The sequence below is a fragment of the Rosa rugosa genome, chromosome 5 (genome assembly GCF_958449725.1).
Source record: "Rosa rugosa chromosome 5, drRosRugo1.1, whole genome shotgun sequence".
Lineage (NCBI taxonomy): Eukaryota > Viridiplantae > Streptophyta > Magnoliopsida > Rosales > Rosaceae > Rosa > Rosa rugosa.
Window position 1 is genome coordinate 12881985 of NC_084824.1, and position 18860 is coordinate 12900844.

Here is an 18860-nt window from a genome sequence, read left to right on the forward strand (position 1 = left end):
TCTAGCCAATTTGGTTATCGTTTCGAATTCGATCAACTAGGTCAAACGTAGTTACTCTTATAAACCTATATTTATATATCATACACTCCAAAGAGCAACCCCTATCAATTCAAAGAAAATGAAAAAACTGACCGTTGGATGAGTTTATTACAATAAATTATGAGTGTGATAAAAAATTTAGCCAATTTCACCATATTTTCGAATTCGATCGGATTGGTCAACCGTAGTCACTTATATGTTTTCTTGGTTGACCGATGGCGTGACAACCGCGAAACGTGCTTATTTTTTCACATCACGTTTGTATATATTCCATCGATGGATGTGCATGGACATAAGATAAAAAAAATTAATTTTAATTACAAACACATTGGCCTATACCAATTTTCTTCCTAAAGTTGTATGACTTATACATTGCATTTAAATTGTTGAGGTCCATTCTAAAACAACCATGAAGTGGAAGATGAATTTGGAGAAACCAACCGCTCGATTGAGAGATTGTAATATTTTATGGTGGTTTTAAAAAATACAGCCAATTTGGTTTTCGTTTCGAATTCGATCAACTAGGTCAAACCTAGTTACTCTTCTAAACCTATATTTATGTCACACGCTCCAAAGAGCAACCCCTATCAATTCAAAGAAAATGGGAAAACCGACCGTTGGATGTGATTATTACAATAAATGATGAGTGTGGTTAAAAATTTAGTCAATTTCACCATAGTTTCGAACTCGATCGGATTGGTCAACTGTAGTCACTTGCATGTTTTCTTGGTTGACCGATGGCGTGATGAACGCAAAACTTGTTTATTTTTTTACATCACGCTTGTAAATAATTCATCGATGGATGTGTGTGGACATAAGATAAAAATTTCAATTTTTAATTACAAATACGTTGGCCTATACTAATTTGTCTCCTAAAGTTGTATGACTTATACATTGCATTTAAATTGTTGAAGTCCATTCTAAAATAACTATGAAGTGGAAGATGAATTTGGAGAACCAACCGCTCGATTGAGAGATTGTAATATTTTATGGTGGTTGTAAAAAATCTAGCAAATTTGGTTATCGTTTCGAATTCGATCAACTAGGTCAAACGTAGTTACTCTTATAAACCTATATTTATATATCATACACTCCTAAGAGCAACCCCTATCAATTCAAAGAAAATGGAAAAACCGACCGTTGGATGAGTTTATTACAATAGATTATGAGTGTGGTAAAAAATTTAGCCAATTTCACAATATTTTCGAATCCGATCGAATTGGTCAACCGATATTTAGAATATATATATATATATATATATATATATATATATATATATATATATATATATATATATATATATATATATATATGCACATATTTTATATAGAAGTATAAGAACTTCCACACACACACACACACACACACACACACATATATATATATATATATATATATCTCTATATATATATAATCACACACACACACACACATGATATATTGATATATATATATCTCTATATATATATAAACACACACATATTATATATATATATAAACACACACACAAATATATATCTATATATCTATATATATATATTTATAAACACACACACATATATAGATATATCTATATAGAACACACACACACACAGATATATATATATATATATATATATATATATATATATATATATATATATATATATATATATATATATATAAACACACACAAATATATATCTATATGTGTGTATATATATATTTATAAACACACACACACATATATATACATATATATATATATATATATATATATATATATATATATATATATATATTTATTTATATATAATATTTTACGGGCTTTTACGGGCCGGGCCTACGTGCCGGGCCGGGCTTTTGCGGGCTTTTTGCGGGCCGGCCCACTACCCACCCGAGGCGGGCTTTGCGGGTTTTTTAACGGGCCGGGCCGGGCTTTTAGCCCTCAGGGCCGGCGGGCCTCCATCGGCCCACTTGATCCGCGGGCTTTTTGATGAGGCCTAGATAAGCTGGGAGGGGGCCGGGTGTCTGTCGTGGTTTTTCTTGTTCGTTGTAATTTTATTTTGTCATAAAAAAAATAAATAAATAAAAACGCGTTTTGGTTAAATGACCGGTATTCCTGCAGTGCATCAATCAAAATATATAAGTGGTTAATGGCGTACCTGAAGGGCGCCGAAGATCGACATATATGCATGACTCCATCTATCAGCTGCCATGCATGCATATATATCATCAAGCTTTCATCAGATATATGCGCACTAGAAATCGATCAACGAACAATCGATATATTATTAGCGAATATTCGATCAAAAATAAGACGAAGATTGAGCAGCTGGCAATGGATGTATTATCGATCTGATCGAATGAGAACTTGAGGGGAGGAATTTGAAGGATTGATAGTAATACTTCAAAGATATATAAGAGTTGGAGTACTGTCATTCGTTCTGATGATCATCAGTTACAACTTCACATCACAATATCACATGATGATGATGTTTTCTTTAATTTGTTGCTTTGTGACAACTAACAAGAGCGAATTTTATATAACAATGTTAGTTTCCTTCCAACTTGCTGACTCCATCAGCTACCAGAATTACTGTAGGTTCTGTTCTGTTTGGTTAGAAGAATGTAATTAACGATCACGTGCTTAATTAATCAATTTCTTAATCCATAATTAATGATCCCTAGAAAAATTATCCAGGTCAGTATTGCTAATCACTTGTCGTTTACCTTAAGTACTGGTTGGTCTGCTTCTTCAATATTCCATTTATATACGTACTTGTTTTTAACTTACTAAACACTCGTTTATCATATTCGATTTGTCGCTTGTCGCTTGTCGCTTGTCTATGAAGCAACAACCGACCATTAAGTCTTTCTTTTTCTTTACAAACATTATTTGCATATGTCATTTTTGTCACACATGCATCTTCCATCTTCTACCATTAACAAACAAACTTAAGCAATATACTTGCAATGTTTAATTGGCATTATAAAATCATTTACTAGGTCCCCAATCTCTTGCATAGACAAGTTCTATGTTTTCTCAAGGCCGACCTCAGGATTTAGGGTTGGTACATTTAGGTTGATTCGCCATTCTCGGAAAAAAAAAAAAAAAAGGCCGGTTAAGGTTTGTTAGGGCTTTGCATTGTGATTTCTGGAACCGAGCCGACTCATCAAAATGGAGCTTTGCAACTCTACATGCACTGACGTACGTATATTCACACAATGAAAAGACCAAAAAAAAAAAAACTCTACTTTTTGCCCAAATACTAGAAACTTATTAGAAGATAAACAATAAGATGTTGGATGAATTATGACCTTGGGAGGTCGATCATTTGACTCATATAGCAAGCGCATTACCCCATTCATAATCTAGCCATAGAATGATTGTGTGCCAAGATTAAGTTGCACTCACTTTACCAGTAATTAACAAACACTAAATCTCTTGGTCGGACCCTTAAAACAAGCCCATGAAAGTAGTTGAGAGATGGTGAAAGGTTGTAGATGAGTTGTTCATGCCTACTGGAAAAGAAGTTGGGGGTTTTTAAGTGCATGACCAGAGTTTGTGATATGTAGGTGGTAGGACGTCACAGTCACCCGGCCAATTACAAATAGTTAATTAGATGTACAACCGAAATTACTCTCTAAATTGGCTTGGATTGACTTGTATGGTGTGATAAGTGCTTAATATTACTCATCATTTGTGGTGATCTGTAATTGGAAAAAGAGAGGTTGGTGAGGGGGCTATTCACTCAGAAACGTGTTGTCTTTCAGAAAAGAAAAACTTGATGTATATACACCCAGCCAATTTACAATTCTGAAGAAGATTACATTATACATTTCTTTTCCCTCATAGTATTTTGCTTCATTAGTGAAAAGAATAACAGAAAGCTCTCTTAAGTTGAGGCACTTGCATGCAATGCTACCAAAGATGCATAAATGCCATTGCGGATATTGATCAAAGTTTCATGCTTTCCTTTCTCTGCAACGACTCCATTTTTTACCACAGCAATTAAATCTGCACCTTTTATTGTGGATAACCGATGGGCAACAACCACTGTGGTTCGATCCACAATAACTCGGTCCAGTGCATCTTGAACCACTCGTTCGGATTCAGCATCAAGAGCACTGGTGGCTTCATCAAGTAGTAATATCTTTGGTGCCTTCATAATAGCTCGTGCAATAGCAACTCTTTGCTTCTGTCCACCGGACAATTGGACCCCTCGCTCTCCTACTATTGTATCATACCCCTGCAATGTTATTAAATTTAACACGCATCAGTAAGTCTTCAAGATTTATGCACTACCATGGTATAAGATAATAATAGTGCATGATTGTAGCCGAAGAGAAATCGCTAATACTCACATGTTGTAAACTACTAATGAACTCGTGTGCATTTGCCAGTTCTGCTGCTGCTATAATTTCAGCCTCGGTTGTCTGTCCTTCCTTTCCATATGCAATGTTGGCTCGGATAGTGTCATTAAACAGCAGAGGCTCCTGGCTCACCAGCCCCATTTGCTGTCTCAACCACCTCAACTCTAGTTTCTGAATTACGATTCCATCCAATGTAATGTGACCTGAATCAGGATCGTAAAATCTCTGGATCAAAGAGATCACTGTCGATTTTCCACTTCCACTTTCACCAACCAGAGCAATTGTCTGAATAATATAATTTAAGCATAAGTTCCACAATCTTTTGTATTGCTGGAAAATGGATAAAAAAATATTATTTGACATTATGTTACCTCGCCACGACTAATGGTCAAGCAAAGATCGTTGATAATTGGCACGTTAGGTCTACTAGGATACTTGAAATTGACGTGGTGAAATTCAATTTCTCCCTTCACATTTTCTATTGTCATGCCCGAGTTATCACTAGAGTCTATTTTTGATTTCATGTCAAGAATTTCGAATATGGAAGCAGCAGAGCTCTTTCCTTTACTAACATCAGTTGCTAGGGAGCTCGACTGAGCAAGTCCAAAAGAAGCAATAGTGAGAGCAAAGACAGCCTGCAGAATTAATCAGAGAGAAAGATGTTAACTACGGACCGGTAAAGAGTTATCAAAAAAAAAAAAAAAAAAGAGTTATCTGTTCTCGACGAATGAGTATGTTCATTTAACAACTGCTGACATAGCTTTATAGTACAATGCAAAGCAACTTGCCCGGAAAACAGAAGAGGCTGTTGTCTTGCCTGCTGCAACAAGTAGACCACCAGTGTAAAATATTAAGGCAAACGCTGAAAACAGTAAAAAGAGTGATACCCCAAAACCTATTCCAGAAACTAAACCTTGTCTTATCCCTGTCTTAATAGGGCTTTCACATTTTTTCTTGTACAACTCAATCATCTTCTCTTCAGCACAAAAGGAAGCAACTGTCCGAATACTCCCCACAGCATCACTAGCTACTTGGCTTGCGTCCTCGTACAATTTCTGCAACCATTAGAATTTCAGTATTTGATAAAAAGCATGAACTTTATATATTCCATGAAATAATTATGTCAGTTATTGATTAGCTTCACTAGCTTCTCCATGTTATTTATTACAATTGTTTGACAATTTTGGACTTTAGAGAAATACCTTTGCATCTGCACTGAATCCTTTCATGTACTGGTCTTGAAGATATCCGTTTATTCCCAATAAAGGTAACAGAACAAGGATTACAAGAGAAAGTTGCCAATTTGCACCAAAAGCAATAATCACCCCCATAATTGCTGCTGCCGTATTCTCAACCACCAAACCAAGAGCATCTCCAACAAGCCCTCTCAAAGACGCTGCATCTATAGAAAGCCTTGCCCCAATGGCACCACTTGAGTGCTCAGCTTCATCAAACCAACTTACTTCCATGTAAACCACCTTCTCAAAGCACATTGCTCGGACTCTTCTTATTAACCTGCAGCTCGCCACGGCAAAGAGGTGTGCTCTTGACGATTGTGCCAAGAAAGATACCACTCCAAGAATAACAAAGATTGATGCCAAAAACTTTGAATGCTTACGAAGTTCATGGGGTGGCTCAAAGAAGCTCTTGATTACACTTGACAACAAACTACCATAAACAGGGAAGATTACCCCATTGACAGCTGCAACTATAGTACCTAGAAGTAGGACTGGTATCTCTGGCTTGTTCAGGTAAGCAACGCGGCGAAGAGAGACTCCTGGAGGCCCTTTTGTTGGTACTGAAGCAGGAACGTCAGGTTCTATAGCTGTTGTTTCAAGGATACTGCTTGCATTAGGAATACCATATGAGATTGAGAATGAGTGATGACTACTACTTCTTCTTGGAGATGATTTCTTAGAATTTAGACAAGTATGTTCCGAGTCTTCTGACAGAGAACTAGTTTCTTGCAACCTTATAAGCCTGCTATATGCTCCATCGGGATTCCTGATTAGCTCAGAATGTGGTCCTGCTTAATTGCAAGAGATCAATATCTGAAGCACTCATGAATTAAGGACACGATGATATGATTGTACTTAGAATGACTGATAGGAAAATCATGAGAAAATGATGATTGATATTCAAATGGAAAAACATGAGCTTGATGTATTTATATAGTAAATGCATTACCTTTCTCAGCAATTATTCCCTGATGTATTACAGCAATGGTGTCAGCATTCCTTACTGTGCTCAAGCGGTGGGCTACTATGACAGTAGTCCGGTTAATCATTACTCTGTCCAGCGCCTCTTGCACAATTCTCTCGGATTTTGTGTCAAGTGCGCTTGTTGCTTCATCTAAAAGTAGAATTCTCGGGTTCTTAAGAATTGCTCTGGCTATAGCAACTCTTTGCTTTTGCCCTCCAGATAGCTGAGTTCCATGCTCACCAACCAAGGTATCTATTCCCTACACAATCCAATCACAAGAACCACAAATTAGGGGAAAAAAGAAAGAAAGAAGAGAGTTCTGATAAAATGATATATATTTTGAATAAATATGAAACTTTTGTCATCATCAGCAGCGTCCCCCCGTGCCTTATCCTACTATTTCATTTCCACTTGAAAGATTCATACTTGAATTTAACAAAATGGAGAATATGTGTAACATATATATTACTAAATGCCTCAGTAAGCTTCCATCATTGTGAAAAATAGAGAATTCAAATGTAAAAGATAGAATAATCAAAGAGCATAAACTGTAATACCTGAGGCAGTAAAGCTATGAATTTTGCAGCATTGGCAAGCTCAGCAGCAGTTGCTATCTCTTCAGTAGTAGCACCATCCTTTCCAAACGCAATATTATCTTTAATGCTACCAGTAAACAAAACTGGTTCCTGGCTTACAAGGCCTATTGTCTGTCTGATCCATTTCAGTTGGAACTCTTTGATATTAACACCGTCAATAAGAACTTCACCAGCCTGGGGGTCATAAAATCTCTCAATCAAACCGAGTACAGTAGATTTACCACTTCCGCTTTCTCCAACCAAAGCAGCAGTTGCACCACTAGGTATTGAGACACAAAATCCATGGAATATTTGCTCATCCAGTCTTGTGGGATAACTAAAACAAACATCCCTCAGTTCTATGTCTCCACGAATATCTTGTAATACCCTCCCAGTAGTATCATATGCATCTATCTCGGGCTTTCTGTTAATTGTCTCAAACATCTTATAAGCTGCAGCTTGTCCAGGAGCAAATGCACTGATGCAAGGAGATGCTTTCCCAAGAGACCTGAAAATTTATGAAGAAGTTAACATATCTTGATATTTTCTGAAGCATCAACTATCAAAATATGGAGTAAAGGTGGGAGGTGGAGTGCCCAGAAAATTTTGGGGATCCCATTTACAAATCTAATAAAGTGCAACTTACAGAGAGCCCATCAACACAGAAAAAATTACTGTCATGACATCTCCTCCCTTGTATCCTTTTTCAAGTATCATTATTCCACCAAACCACACAGCCAAAGCATAAGTACAGAATACAATAAGCCTAAGTGCACCAGAACCCAAACCAGATGTCCAACCCTCTTGCACACCGGACTTGTAAGCTTTATTCAAGGAATTATTGTAGTTAGATATAGCTTGCTTCTCCCTTGTGAACGATGCAACCTGCATGACGAATAACAGTCATTTTGTAGTTGTATAAAAAATTAAAAAGAGAAGCAGCAAAAAGTTTAAGACAAGGATTCATACAGTTCTGATAGAACCAATTGTCTCCTCTACCACAGTTGCTCCTCCTGAATATGCAGCTTGTCCATTGGATGCCAATTTCACAATGAAATGGTTCATGACAGCACCAGAGAAGACAAGAGGGGGAATAGAGGATATCATGACAAGGGTGAGAAGCCATCCCTTAAAAAATGCTACAGTATAGCTGCCTGTGAATGTTGCAACTACTTGGATAAAAGTTCCTACCTGCAATAAGAATAATGAATGAAATATAGGTTAGTAGAAGAAAATGGCAAAAAATTGAGTCATTTTCTTGCATGTCAAATGTAAATATATACCTTCTCACCCATCGCCTCTTTAATGAGCAGAGTATCACCTGACATCCTCCCAACAATTTCTCCAGAGTTGATTTCTTGATCAAAATAGCTGACATCTTGCCTCAGTATGGTCTTCAAGTATAAACTTCGTAAACGTGCAGCCTGTCTCTCTCCAGTGACCATCCAGCATGACATCTCTAGCACACAGAAATCAAGTATTTCACTTTTGCACCAGGCCAAACGATTTATTAAAAAAACTGACCCAATGTACTTACGTAGAAATGCTGCAGCAGCACCCCCAAGAGCCAAGTAAACATACTTTAGAGCCACCTGAGGATAAATTTTGCAAATTAGCTCTGATTAAAGCTACCTATGGAAAGTTGCATACACAGAGACAATTTAGTGACAAATATATAGTATCACATACAGTGGCGGAACTATTAAGGGGCCGGTGGTGGCCCTGGGCCCCCCCAAACTTTTCACTTGCACACATGGGCACATGTAATTGGTGTATAGATTTAATATGATTTAGACAAGAACTATGAGATTGGCCCCCCCATAACATATTTCATAATTGTTCGGCCCCCTCAAATGGAACTCTCTAGTTCCGCCACTGATCACATAGTTCTGAATTTATACTGCATTAAGTGGAACTTTATTGTTTCATACTGTATACTGGACTAATTCAAGCTATTATATAGATCGATGTTCCATCACCAGTGATGACTAATATATATATATATATATATATATATATATATATATATATATATATATATATATATATATATATATATATATATCTGGTTTTGGTCCTAGAAGACTCACCTTGGAAACTGCATCAGCCACTCTCTTGTTATTCCCAGTTTCTAAAAAAGAAGTAAGTAGATCTCCAAAGACTATGGCCATTAGAGGCATACAGAGTCCATTACCAATAGCGCTGATTGTACCAACAGACATTAGCAGGTAATCCATGGAATCAGCAAAAGAGAAAAGTTTGTAGAGTGGAACTGTTTTAGTTCCATCCTCCTTGCTCTTGCTTGTATCTAGTCTGTTTTCGTTGGAACCCACCATCACTGTTGGATGGCTATTTGTTGGAGTTTCTTGCTCGGTTATTGCATCTCCATCTGAAGGATTCTCCTCAGCCATGTTTCACCAAACCTCAGAAAACTTGGGTGATGAGATCACAGCTGCAAGAAAAAAAAAAAAAAATCTGATCTGGATTAAAAGAAAGAAATTAATATGAAAACAAAGATTCAATAATGCACGCTAACAAGAGGCACAATGAAAGACAGAGAATGAAACCAAGTTTCTTGTTCAGTTTCTCTTGCCTTGATTCGTTGAATGTGGTTAACTTGGTAATATCATTTCCTTTCCTCTATTCTGCTCTGCTTGTAAATTACAATGCAGCCGCCCTCAGATCCTGGAATGGAATAATATGCATGGCATATATCTAGCGGTCTATTGTACTAAATCCATCATCTGCGTCATATATATATATAGTACCCAGAAAGAGATCATCTTTGTCGCATAGTAACATATGACGTTTCATTATATATAAACTATATATAACAGTCTCTTATGATCTTATTATCTGCGCTTGCATGCATGTCTACAATAATCATTGATTGAAACTCTTTTGAGTAAGAAGCTGGAAGTGTCATGCATGATTCATGCATTGATTCTCACTTATATTATAAGCATAATAGGAGTGACATCCCAGAATATATAAAATGCCAAGTCTATGAAAACAACATATTGTTGCTAGTACAAAGATTAGCCTACTGAATATAAAGCTACTTACCTGCCAAACCCCATTTGTGTCTCTTCTTCTTTTCATTTCTGAAAGCCAATAGACAACCCAGACCAGAAACCAGTAATCATCTATTGGTGAAACCACAAGCCTCCGGTTCTTTGCCGGAAGCTGTGATTTCAGCATGCATATATATATATATATATATATGAATTCTGGGCGGGAGTGCAGAGGAAGGACGTGACGACGCGACTGCCCTAAACAATTTATTTTAGGGGCCGTGACCACTTACCCAATTTTAACATAAAAATTGCCCACTTGCTCCACTAAGAGTTTTTTAACCCCTTTTACCCAATTTAAACGCAAGTGACATTTTTACCCCCAATCTAATTAATAAACTACAAACTTCTCTCTCCCTCCCCTATCAGACTCTCTCTCTCTCTCTCTCTCTCTCTCTCTCTCTCTCTCTCTCTCTCTCTCTCTCTCTCTCTCTCTCTCTCTCTCTCTCTCCCCTCCTCCTCGTTGGAGCATCGGAGCTCTCTCTCTCTCTCTCTCTCTCTCTCTCTCTCTCTCTCTCTCTCTCTCTCCACCCTCCTCCTCAATGGAGCGTCGGAGCACCGGAGTCCGATCCACAGCGGTGAAAACTTCGCTGCAGAAGTCGTCGCCCGGCGAGTCGATGACGGTGACGGAACCTTTACGACAGATTCTGGGCCATCTCGGCTCTGTTTCTCGATCTGGATCTTGGCCGGGTCTTGCTTGGGGAACCCGACGGCGACGAAGACGTAAGGTGGTTGAGGTTGAGGTCGGTGGTCGTCGTTTCCCGGCGAGTCGATGACGGTGACGGAACCTTTCTGGCGGATTCTGGGCCATCTCTGCTCTGTTTCTCGATCCGGATCTTGGCCGGGTTTCGCTTGGGGAACCCGACGGGGACGAAGACGTAAGGTGGTTGAGGTTGAGGTCGGTGGTCCGGTCCCATCAACCTTGTTTCGCCAACTCTTCCCATCTCGACGAAGACGATGACGATCCAACTCCGCTCCCCTTACACAACCGCTCCCCGACCACTCCTGCACCGGCCTCACACTCCGGTGGGTGCCCAGAGCAATTTCTGGGTGCCCATATCACTTTTTTTTTTTGGTATACTATAAGCTTCGAGAATGGGGAAGGAAAAAAAAAGAAAAAAAAAGAGAACGTGTACAATTGAACATATAAATTGATCAATTGTGTCTGTAGTGTATTCATTTTGGTTTTGGGAGTTTATGCAATTCATTTGAGGGCGATAATATGGTTATTGGAGCGTAATAATATGATTATTGGGGCAATAATATCATTATTAGGAGGCAATAATATGATTACTGGGAAGCAATAATATGATTATTGGGGGGCAGTAATATGCATATAAATTGATCAATTGAGCATGTAGTGTATTCATTTTGATTTTGGGAGTTTATGCAATTCACTGGAGGGCAATAATATGAGTATTGGGGGGCAATAATACGATTATTGGGGGGCAATAATATGGTCACCGGTCGCCGGATTCCGGTAACTGGCCGCCGGATTCCCATCACCGGAGTCGGCGGCCGGCCACTGGTCACCGGAGTCCGGCAAGGTATCCGACTACTTCTCTCTCTAAGTGAGAAAGGAGGAGAGGGCAAAAAAGTCCTAAAAATAAATAAATAAAGAATAAAAAAGAATTAATTGGGTAATAGGGAAATAATCTCTTAGAGTGTTTTGGGTAAATGGGGTTAAAAAACTCTTAGTGGAGCAAGTGGGCAATTTTTAAGCTGAAATTGGGTAAATGATCATTTCCCTTTTATTTACTCCAAGCTTTAATCGACATAAGGCCTCATGGATGAGGTGGCCCAATTACTTTCAGTATGTGTTTTTATTTTAAAGCAAATTACCACTAACTACACTTTTTATCCAATATTTACCATTAACAGGCCTTTTTTTTATATTTCCCTTGTGGTACTGTTCATGACCCATGCGCAAGGCCCATATCCCGTGCGGCCATTTTCCTACCAATTTTTTGAATTGTTCTGTTAATGAGAAATTACAAAAATAACCTCAACTGATTTCTAATGGTAGCACTGACCCTCAATAGCACTCAACAATAAATATATTTCAGAGATCGCATTATCTACCAAGTTAAACAGGTAGAAAAAGTAAATGTAAATTTTCCATGTATGCTGCTTCGCATAATGCGCTTCGATTAATTTGTTTATATGATAAATGCAAATATGAGTACTGACCCTCAGTAGTACCAATCCCATAAGAAACTAACAAACACAAAACCAAAGCTACTGACCCTCAATACAAAAGCACAAGTCTAAAACTATGATTCCACAGCAGGACTATAGACACTGATTCCACAAAAACAATAGATATTGCATCCTTTGGATACCCAGCTTGATCTGTAGTTTCAGCTCCTCAGATGTAACACCAGGTATTGACCCTGCAGAAATTAGAAATTATGACTAATTAACTAACGAAACAAATTCACAAAAGAAACAAATTCAAAAACGATCTTCCAAATGTGATAACCATCGAACACAACGGTTTACATGCACAAAACCCAACAACTAACCCCAATCTGTCAAAACCTCACTGCCCTGAAAATTTGAACACATCTTTTAACAAAAATACATCAACCACTTTCTGACTGTATCAACAATTAGCTAGCAATCCCGATTGAGCTCCACAACTTTAATATGAAACCAAAAATTTCAATAGTGAACATAATCACCACTCACCAGGCATGAAATTCTTTGTAAATTATGAAACTAAAACAAATTTTGGTCACTTTCGCACAGAAAGAACATATCAAACCAGTTCAAAGCTACTGACCCTCAATACAAAACCGGTTGCTTCGCAGCCTTGCTTCGCCGGATTCGCAGCCTCCCTTCGCCGGCTTTGCAGCCTCGGTTCGCCGCCTCACTTCGGCGGCTTCGCAGCCTCGCTTCGCCGGTTGCTTCGCAGCCTTGCTTCGCCGGATTCGCAACCTCCCTTCGCCGGCTTTACAGCCTCGGTTCGCCGGTTGCTTTGCAGCCTCGGTTCGGCGGCTTCACAGCCTCGCTTCGCGCTTCGCCTGTTGCTTCGCAGCCTTGCTTCGCCGGATTCGCAGCCTTGCTTCGCCGGATTCGCAGCCTCCCTTCGCCGGCTTCGCAGCCTCGGTTCGCCGGATTCACCGCCTCACTTCACCGGCTTCGCAGCCTCGCTTCGCCGGTTGCTTCGCAGCCTTGCTTAGCCGGATTCGCAGCCTCCCTTCGCCGGTTGCTTCGCCGCCTCGATCCGCCAGCTGCTTCGTCCCTTACCTTCGTCGGAGCCCTAGATCGATTTAGGGAGGATTTGGATTTTGGGATGGTTTCAATTTTGGAACCGATCTGATTTTGGGAGAAATGGGTTATGTGAGTCTCAGTGGCATGTTTCGTAATTTTCTTAATATTTGAGTGTTTTTTCTATAAAATGGGCTGACAGCCTGTTTCAATTATTGCCCGCATGGGCTATTGATTTTGGAATCTGTTATTGGTAAATAGTAGTGTCATTTTGTAGTTATTGGTAAAAAGCTCTTTATTTTATTTGTTTTGGACCAAAATGACTCTATGTGTACTCATCAGGCGCGCCAATCTCTATACGGAATTGAATTTATTACTCATAATTGTTGTTGTTTCAAGGATACCGCTTGCAGTAGGATTACCATATGAGATTGAGAATGAGTGACAACTACCACTTCTTGGAGATGATTTCTCAGAACTTAGACAAGTATGTTCCGAGTGTTCTAACACAGAACTAGTTTCTTGCAACCTTATAAGCCTGCTATATGCTCCATCGGGATCCCTGCTTAGCTCAGAATATGGTCCTGCTCAGTTGCAAGAGATCAATATCTGAAGCACTCATGAATTAAGGACATGATGATATGATTGTACTTAGATTTACTGACAGGAAAATAATGAGAAATGATGATTGATATTCAAATGGTAAGACATGACATTGATAGAAAATGCACTACCTTTCTCAGCAATTGTTCCTCGATGTATGACAGCAATGGTATCAGCATTCCTTACAGTGCTCAAGCGATGGGTTACAATGATAGTAGTCCGGTCAACCATAATTCTGTTCAGTGCCTCCTGAACAACTCTTTCAGATTCTGTGTCAAGAGCGCTTGTGGCTTCATCTAAAAGTAAAATTCTTGGGTTCTTCAGAATTACTCTAGCTATAGCAACTCTTTGCTTTTGTCCCCCAGATAGTTGAGTTCCATGCTCACCAACCAGGGTATCTATTCCCTATACAATCCAATCACAAGAACCATGAATTAGGGGGGGGGGGGGGGGAAACAACAGTTGTGATAAATTGTTATATATTGGAATAATATGAAACTTTCCATCAGCAGTGTCCCCCCGTGCCTCATCCTACTATTTCATTTCCACTTGAAAGATTCATACTTGAATTTAACAAAATTGGGAATAAGCGTAACATATATGTTACAAAATGCCTGAGTAAGCTTCCGTCATTGTGAAAAATAGTGAATTCAAATGTAAAAGACAGAATAATCAAAGAGCATAAACTGTAATACCTGAGGCAGTAAAGCTATGAATTTTGCAGCATTGGCAAGCTCAGCAGCAGTCGCTACCTCTTCAGTAGTAGCACCATCCTTTCCAAATGCAATATTATCTTTAATGCTACCAGTAAACAAAACTGGTTCCTGGCATACAAGGCCAATTTTCTGTCTGATCCATTTCAGTTGGAACTCTTTGATATTAACACAATCAATAAGAACTTCACCATCCTGGGGGTCATAAAATCTCTCAATCAAACTGAGTACAGTTGATTTACCACTTCCGCTTTCTCCAACCAAAGCAGCAGTTGCACCACTAGATATTGAGAGACAAAATCCATTGAATATTTGCTCATCCAGTCTTGTGGGATAACTAAAACAAACATCCCTCAGTTCTATGTCTCCACGAATATCTTGTAATACCCTCCCATTAGTATCATACGCATCTATCTTTCGCTTTCTGTTAATTGTCTCAAATATCTTATAAGCTGCAGCTTGTCCAGGAGCAAATGCATTGATGCAAGGAGACACTTTCCCAAGAGATCTGAAAATTTATAAAGAAAAAGTTAACATTTCTTGATATTTATTGAAGCATAAAATATCAAAATATGGAGTTAAGGTGGGAGGGAGAGTGGCCAGAAAATTTTGGGGATCCCGTTTACAAATCTAATAGAGTGCAACTTACAGTGAGCCAATTACCACAGCAAAAATTACTATCATGGCATCTTCTCCCTTGTATCCTTTTTCAAGTATCATTATTCCACCAAACCATACGGCCAAAGCATAAGTACACCAGAACCCAAACCAGATGCCCAATCCTATTGCACACCAGACTTATAAGCTTTATTCAAGGAGTTATTGTAGTTAGATATAGCTTGCTTCTCCCCTGTGAACGATGCAACCTGCATGTGAAATACCTGTCATTTTGTACTTGTATAAAAAGAGAAAATAAAGTAAAAAACCAAAAAAGTTTAAGACAAGGATTCATACAGTTCTGATAGAACCAATTGTCTCCTCTACCACAATTACTCCTCCTGAATATGCAGCTTGTCCATGGGACGCCAATTTCACTATGAAATGGTTCATGACAGCACCAGATAAGACAAGAGGGGGAATAGAGGATAGCATGACAAGGGTGAGAAGCCATCGCTTAAAAAATGTTATAAAGTAGCAGCCTATGAATGTTGCAACTACTTGGAAAAAAGTTCCTACCTGCAATAAGAATAATGAATGAAATATAGGTTAGTAGATGAAAATGGCAAAAACTTGAGTCATTTTTCTTGCATGTCAAATGTAAAATACATACCTTCTCGCCCATTGCCTCTTTAATGAGCAGAGTATCACCTGACATCCTCCCAAGAATTTCCCCAGAGTTGATTTCTTGATCAAAAAAGCTGACATCTTGCCTCAGTATGGTCTTCAAGTATAAACTTCGTATTCGTGCAGCCTGTCTCTCTCCGGTGCTCATCCAGCATGACATCTCTAACACACAGAAATCAAGTATTTCACTTTTGCACCTGGCCAAACAATTTATTAAAGAGAGACTGCAAGTTTTATTTTAGCAGGACCTAATGTACTTACGTAGAAATGCTGCAGCAGCACCCCCAAGAGCCAAGTAAACATACTTTAGAGCCACCTGAGGATAAATTTTTCAAATTAGCTCTGATTAAAGCTACCTATGGAAAGTTGCATACACATAGACAATTTAGTGACAAATAGTGTCACATAGTTCTGAACTTATACTGCATTAAGTGGAACTTTATTGTTTCATACTGTATACTGGACTAATTCAAGCTATTATATAGATGTTCCATCACCAGTGATGACTATATATCTGGTTTTGGTCCCAGAAGACTCACCTTGGAAACTGCATCAGCCACTCTCTTGTTATTCCCAGTTTCTCTAAAAGAAGTAATTAGATCTCCAAAGATTATGGTCAGTAGAGGCATACAGAGTCCATTACCAATAACGCTGATTGTACCAACAAACATTAACAGGTAATCCATGGAATCGGCAAAAGAGAAAAGTTTGTAAAGCGGAACTGTTTTAGTTCCATTCTCCTTGCTCTTGCTTGTATCTTGTCTGTTTTCGTTGGAACCCTCCGTCACTGCTGGATGGCTATTTGTTGCATTTTCTTGTTTGGTTATTGCATCTCCATCCAAGGGATTCTCCTCAGCCATGTTTCACTAAACCTCAGAAAACTTGGGTGATGAGATCACAGCTGCAAGAAAAAAAAAAAAAAAAACTTCAGCTACCGTCCCCAAACTATGCTGCCAAGGCCAATTTGATACCTGAATTCTCAAAAGTATCAATGTGATACCCAAAGTCGTAGTTTGACATCAACGTGATACTTCCGTCAAAAATCTCTAACGGCTCCGTTTGTTTGCTGACGTGGCAAGCTCGTGGCCCCCCAAAAAAGTGCAATGACCAATTTACCCTTTTTTTTTTTGTTAATTCATTTTTTTTCTTTTCATTTCTTTTTCTTCTTCTTCTTCTTCTTCTTCTTCTTCTTCTTCTTCGATTTTGTTCTAGCCAAACCCCTGCAACCTCAGCCGCAACCTCCATTCATCAAACCCCCGTCTTCGCCGGACACCAATTCACTTCCAGTTGAAACTAATTTTTTTCATCCATTGATACTTCGATAGATTAGTGAGCGGGAACTTCGAATTCCATGTTCTTCTTCTTAACTTATGAACCCACATGACAAGTTCTCAACTACATTGAAGCCAAAACTTCGTAATCCAGAGGCTAGAGCCTAAACTACCAAATCCCTAATTTCTAGTCTTTCTGTTTCAATGAAAGCATGGAACTTTTGAAATTTTCAGAGAGACTCGGAAGAAAGCAAATATCTTGACATTTTCAGGGAACTCAGGAACCTTGTACGAACCTCCGTCAACAACATATCGGAAAACAACGCCTGTAAATCCAAACCACCATGAATACCATTATTTTGTTTCCAGAGAAACCGAAGGAAGAAGAAGAAGTACAAAGACAGTTAATTTGGTAGATGAAATTGTGAAGAAAGAGTAATATTTTGGAATCGACTTGCATCCAATTGCTTCTGCACCGCTCGGAGCAGCCTCTTGGGGGAGGCGGCCGAGCGTGAGTGAGAACTTACACATTTCCTTGGGCCCGTCCTTCTTCTCCAGACCCGAAACGGAAGCCCCTCGGACGGGCGACGATTCCCCTTCCTCCACAGCCACAGCCTCAGCGTCCTCCTCCTCCACCTCTTCCTTCTCCCCTCTCAAAATCGCATCTTTCATATTGTCCGCCGTCGTTTTGAATTCAAACATGAGCTTCCCTCACCTCCTCGATCCCCTCCTATTCGCTGTCACCGGCGCTCTCGATCCTCTGCCTGTCGAACTGCCCTTCCAATTCCCCTCCCCTCCTTACCCTTCTCCCACACCGCCTCGATCCCCTCTTCTTAGCTGTCGACGGCTCCGACGCTTCGCCATCGGAATCCACTTTCATGCACCGCAGGTGCTTCTGGTTCGATCTGCCTTTTTGTGATAGAAAGGAGAGAGGAGTAGATTGGGAAAGGAAGAGAGAGAGAGAGCGATCGATCCCAGAAGAAGAAGAAGAAGAAAAAGAAATGAAAAGAAAAAAAATGAATTAACAAAAAAAAGGGTGAATCGGTCATTGCACTTTTTTTGGGGGGCCACGTGCTTGCCACGTCAGCAAACAAACGGAGTCGTTAGAGATTTTTGACGGAAGTATCACGTTGATGTCAAAATACGACTTTGGCTATCACATTGATACTTTTGAGAGTTCGGGTATCAAATTGGCCTTGGCAGCATAGTTTGGGGACGGTAGCTGAAGTTTTCTAAAAAAAAAATCATTGATTCGGTCGTATGTGGGTAACTTGGTAAAATCATTTCAGTTCCTCTATATTCTGCTCTGCTTGTAAATTGCAATGCAGCCGCCCTTAGATACTGGAATAGATTTATATGCATGGCTCTACACGCCAGTGGTCTATTCTACTAAGGATCAAGATCCTCTCCTGAGCAACTTCCCCTCCTAACCTGCCTCAGCTTTTCACAAGATTTGGACACATGGCTCTAATTAATCTAATGGTCTACGATTTTTAGTTTACCTTTTTCTATTTTTTTATGTCCCCTATT

General features: G+C 39.2%; 1 protein-coding gene and 1 pseudogene across 4 annotated transcripts; both read right to left on the minus strand.

The window, feature by feature from the left end:
• Positions 1 to 3778: 3778 nt before the first annotated feature.
• On the minus strand, positions 3779 to 9737 carry LOC133712945 (ABC transporter B family member 21-like). Of its 4 annotated transcripts, none has more exons than XM_062139057.1 (12): positions 9263 to 9737; positions 8710 to 8764; positions 8456 to 8631; positions 8142 to 8363; positions 7819 to 8057; positions 7155 to 7680; positions 6583 to 6856; positions 5598 to 6421; positions 5184 to 5450; positions 4767 to 5030; positions 4387 to 4680; positions 3779 to 4271 (listed from the first exon to the last, which is right to left on the minus strand). In XM_062139057.1, exons 1-12 carry the CDS (start codon positions 9581 to 9583, stop codon positions 3918 to 3920), a joined length of 3816 nt encoding a protein of 1271 aa, XP_061995041.1. In that variant the 5' UTR covers positions 9584 to 9737; the 3' UTR covers positions 3779 to 3917. The 4 variants fall into 4 exon arrangements, with proteins under 4 accessions (XP_061995041.1, XP_061995044.1, XP_061995042.1 ...); XM_062139060.1 differs by having other exon boundaries at positions 5184 to 5212; positions 5309 to 5450; positions 8456 to 8764; XM_062139058.1 differs by having other exon boundaries at positions 5184 to 5215; positions 5309 to 5450; positions 8456 to 8764.
• Positions 9738 to 12262: 2525 nt separating this feature from the next.
• Positions 12263 to 16919, minus strand: LOC133711215 (ABC transporter B family member 11-like; annotated as a pseudogene).
• Between the last annotated feature and the right edge of the window lie 1941 nt (positions 16920 to 18860).

Coding starts and splice junctions, on each gene's coding strand:
- LOC133712945 (XM_062139056.1), bottom strand. CDS start 9,583: ATGGCTGAGGAGAATCCTTCAGATGGAGATGCAATAACCGAGCAAGAA. Junction 8,058..8,141: donor CAATTGGTTCTATCAGAACT/GTATGAATCCTT, acceptor TTCGTCATGCAG/GTTGCATCGTTCACAAGGGA. Junction 5,031..5,183: donor CAGCCTCTTCTGTTTTCCGG/GCAAGTTGCTTT, acceptor TTAATTCTGCAG/GCTGTCTTTGCTCTCACTAT.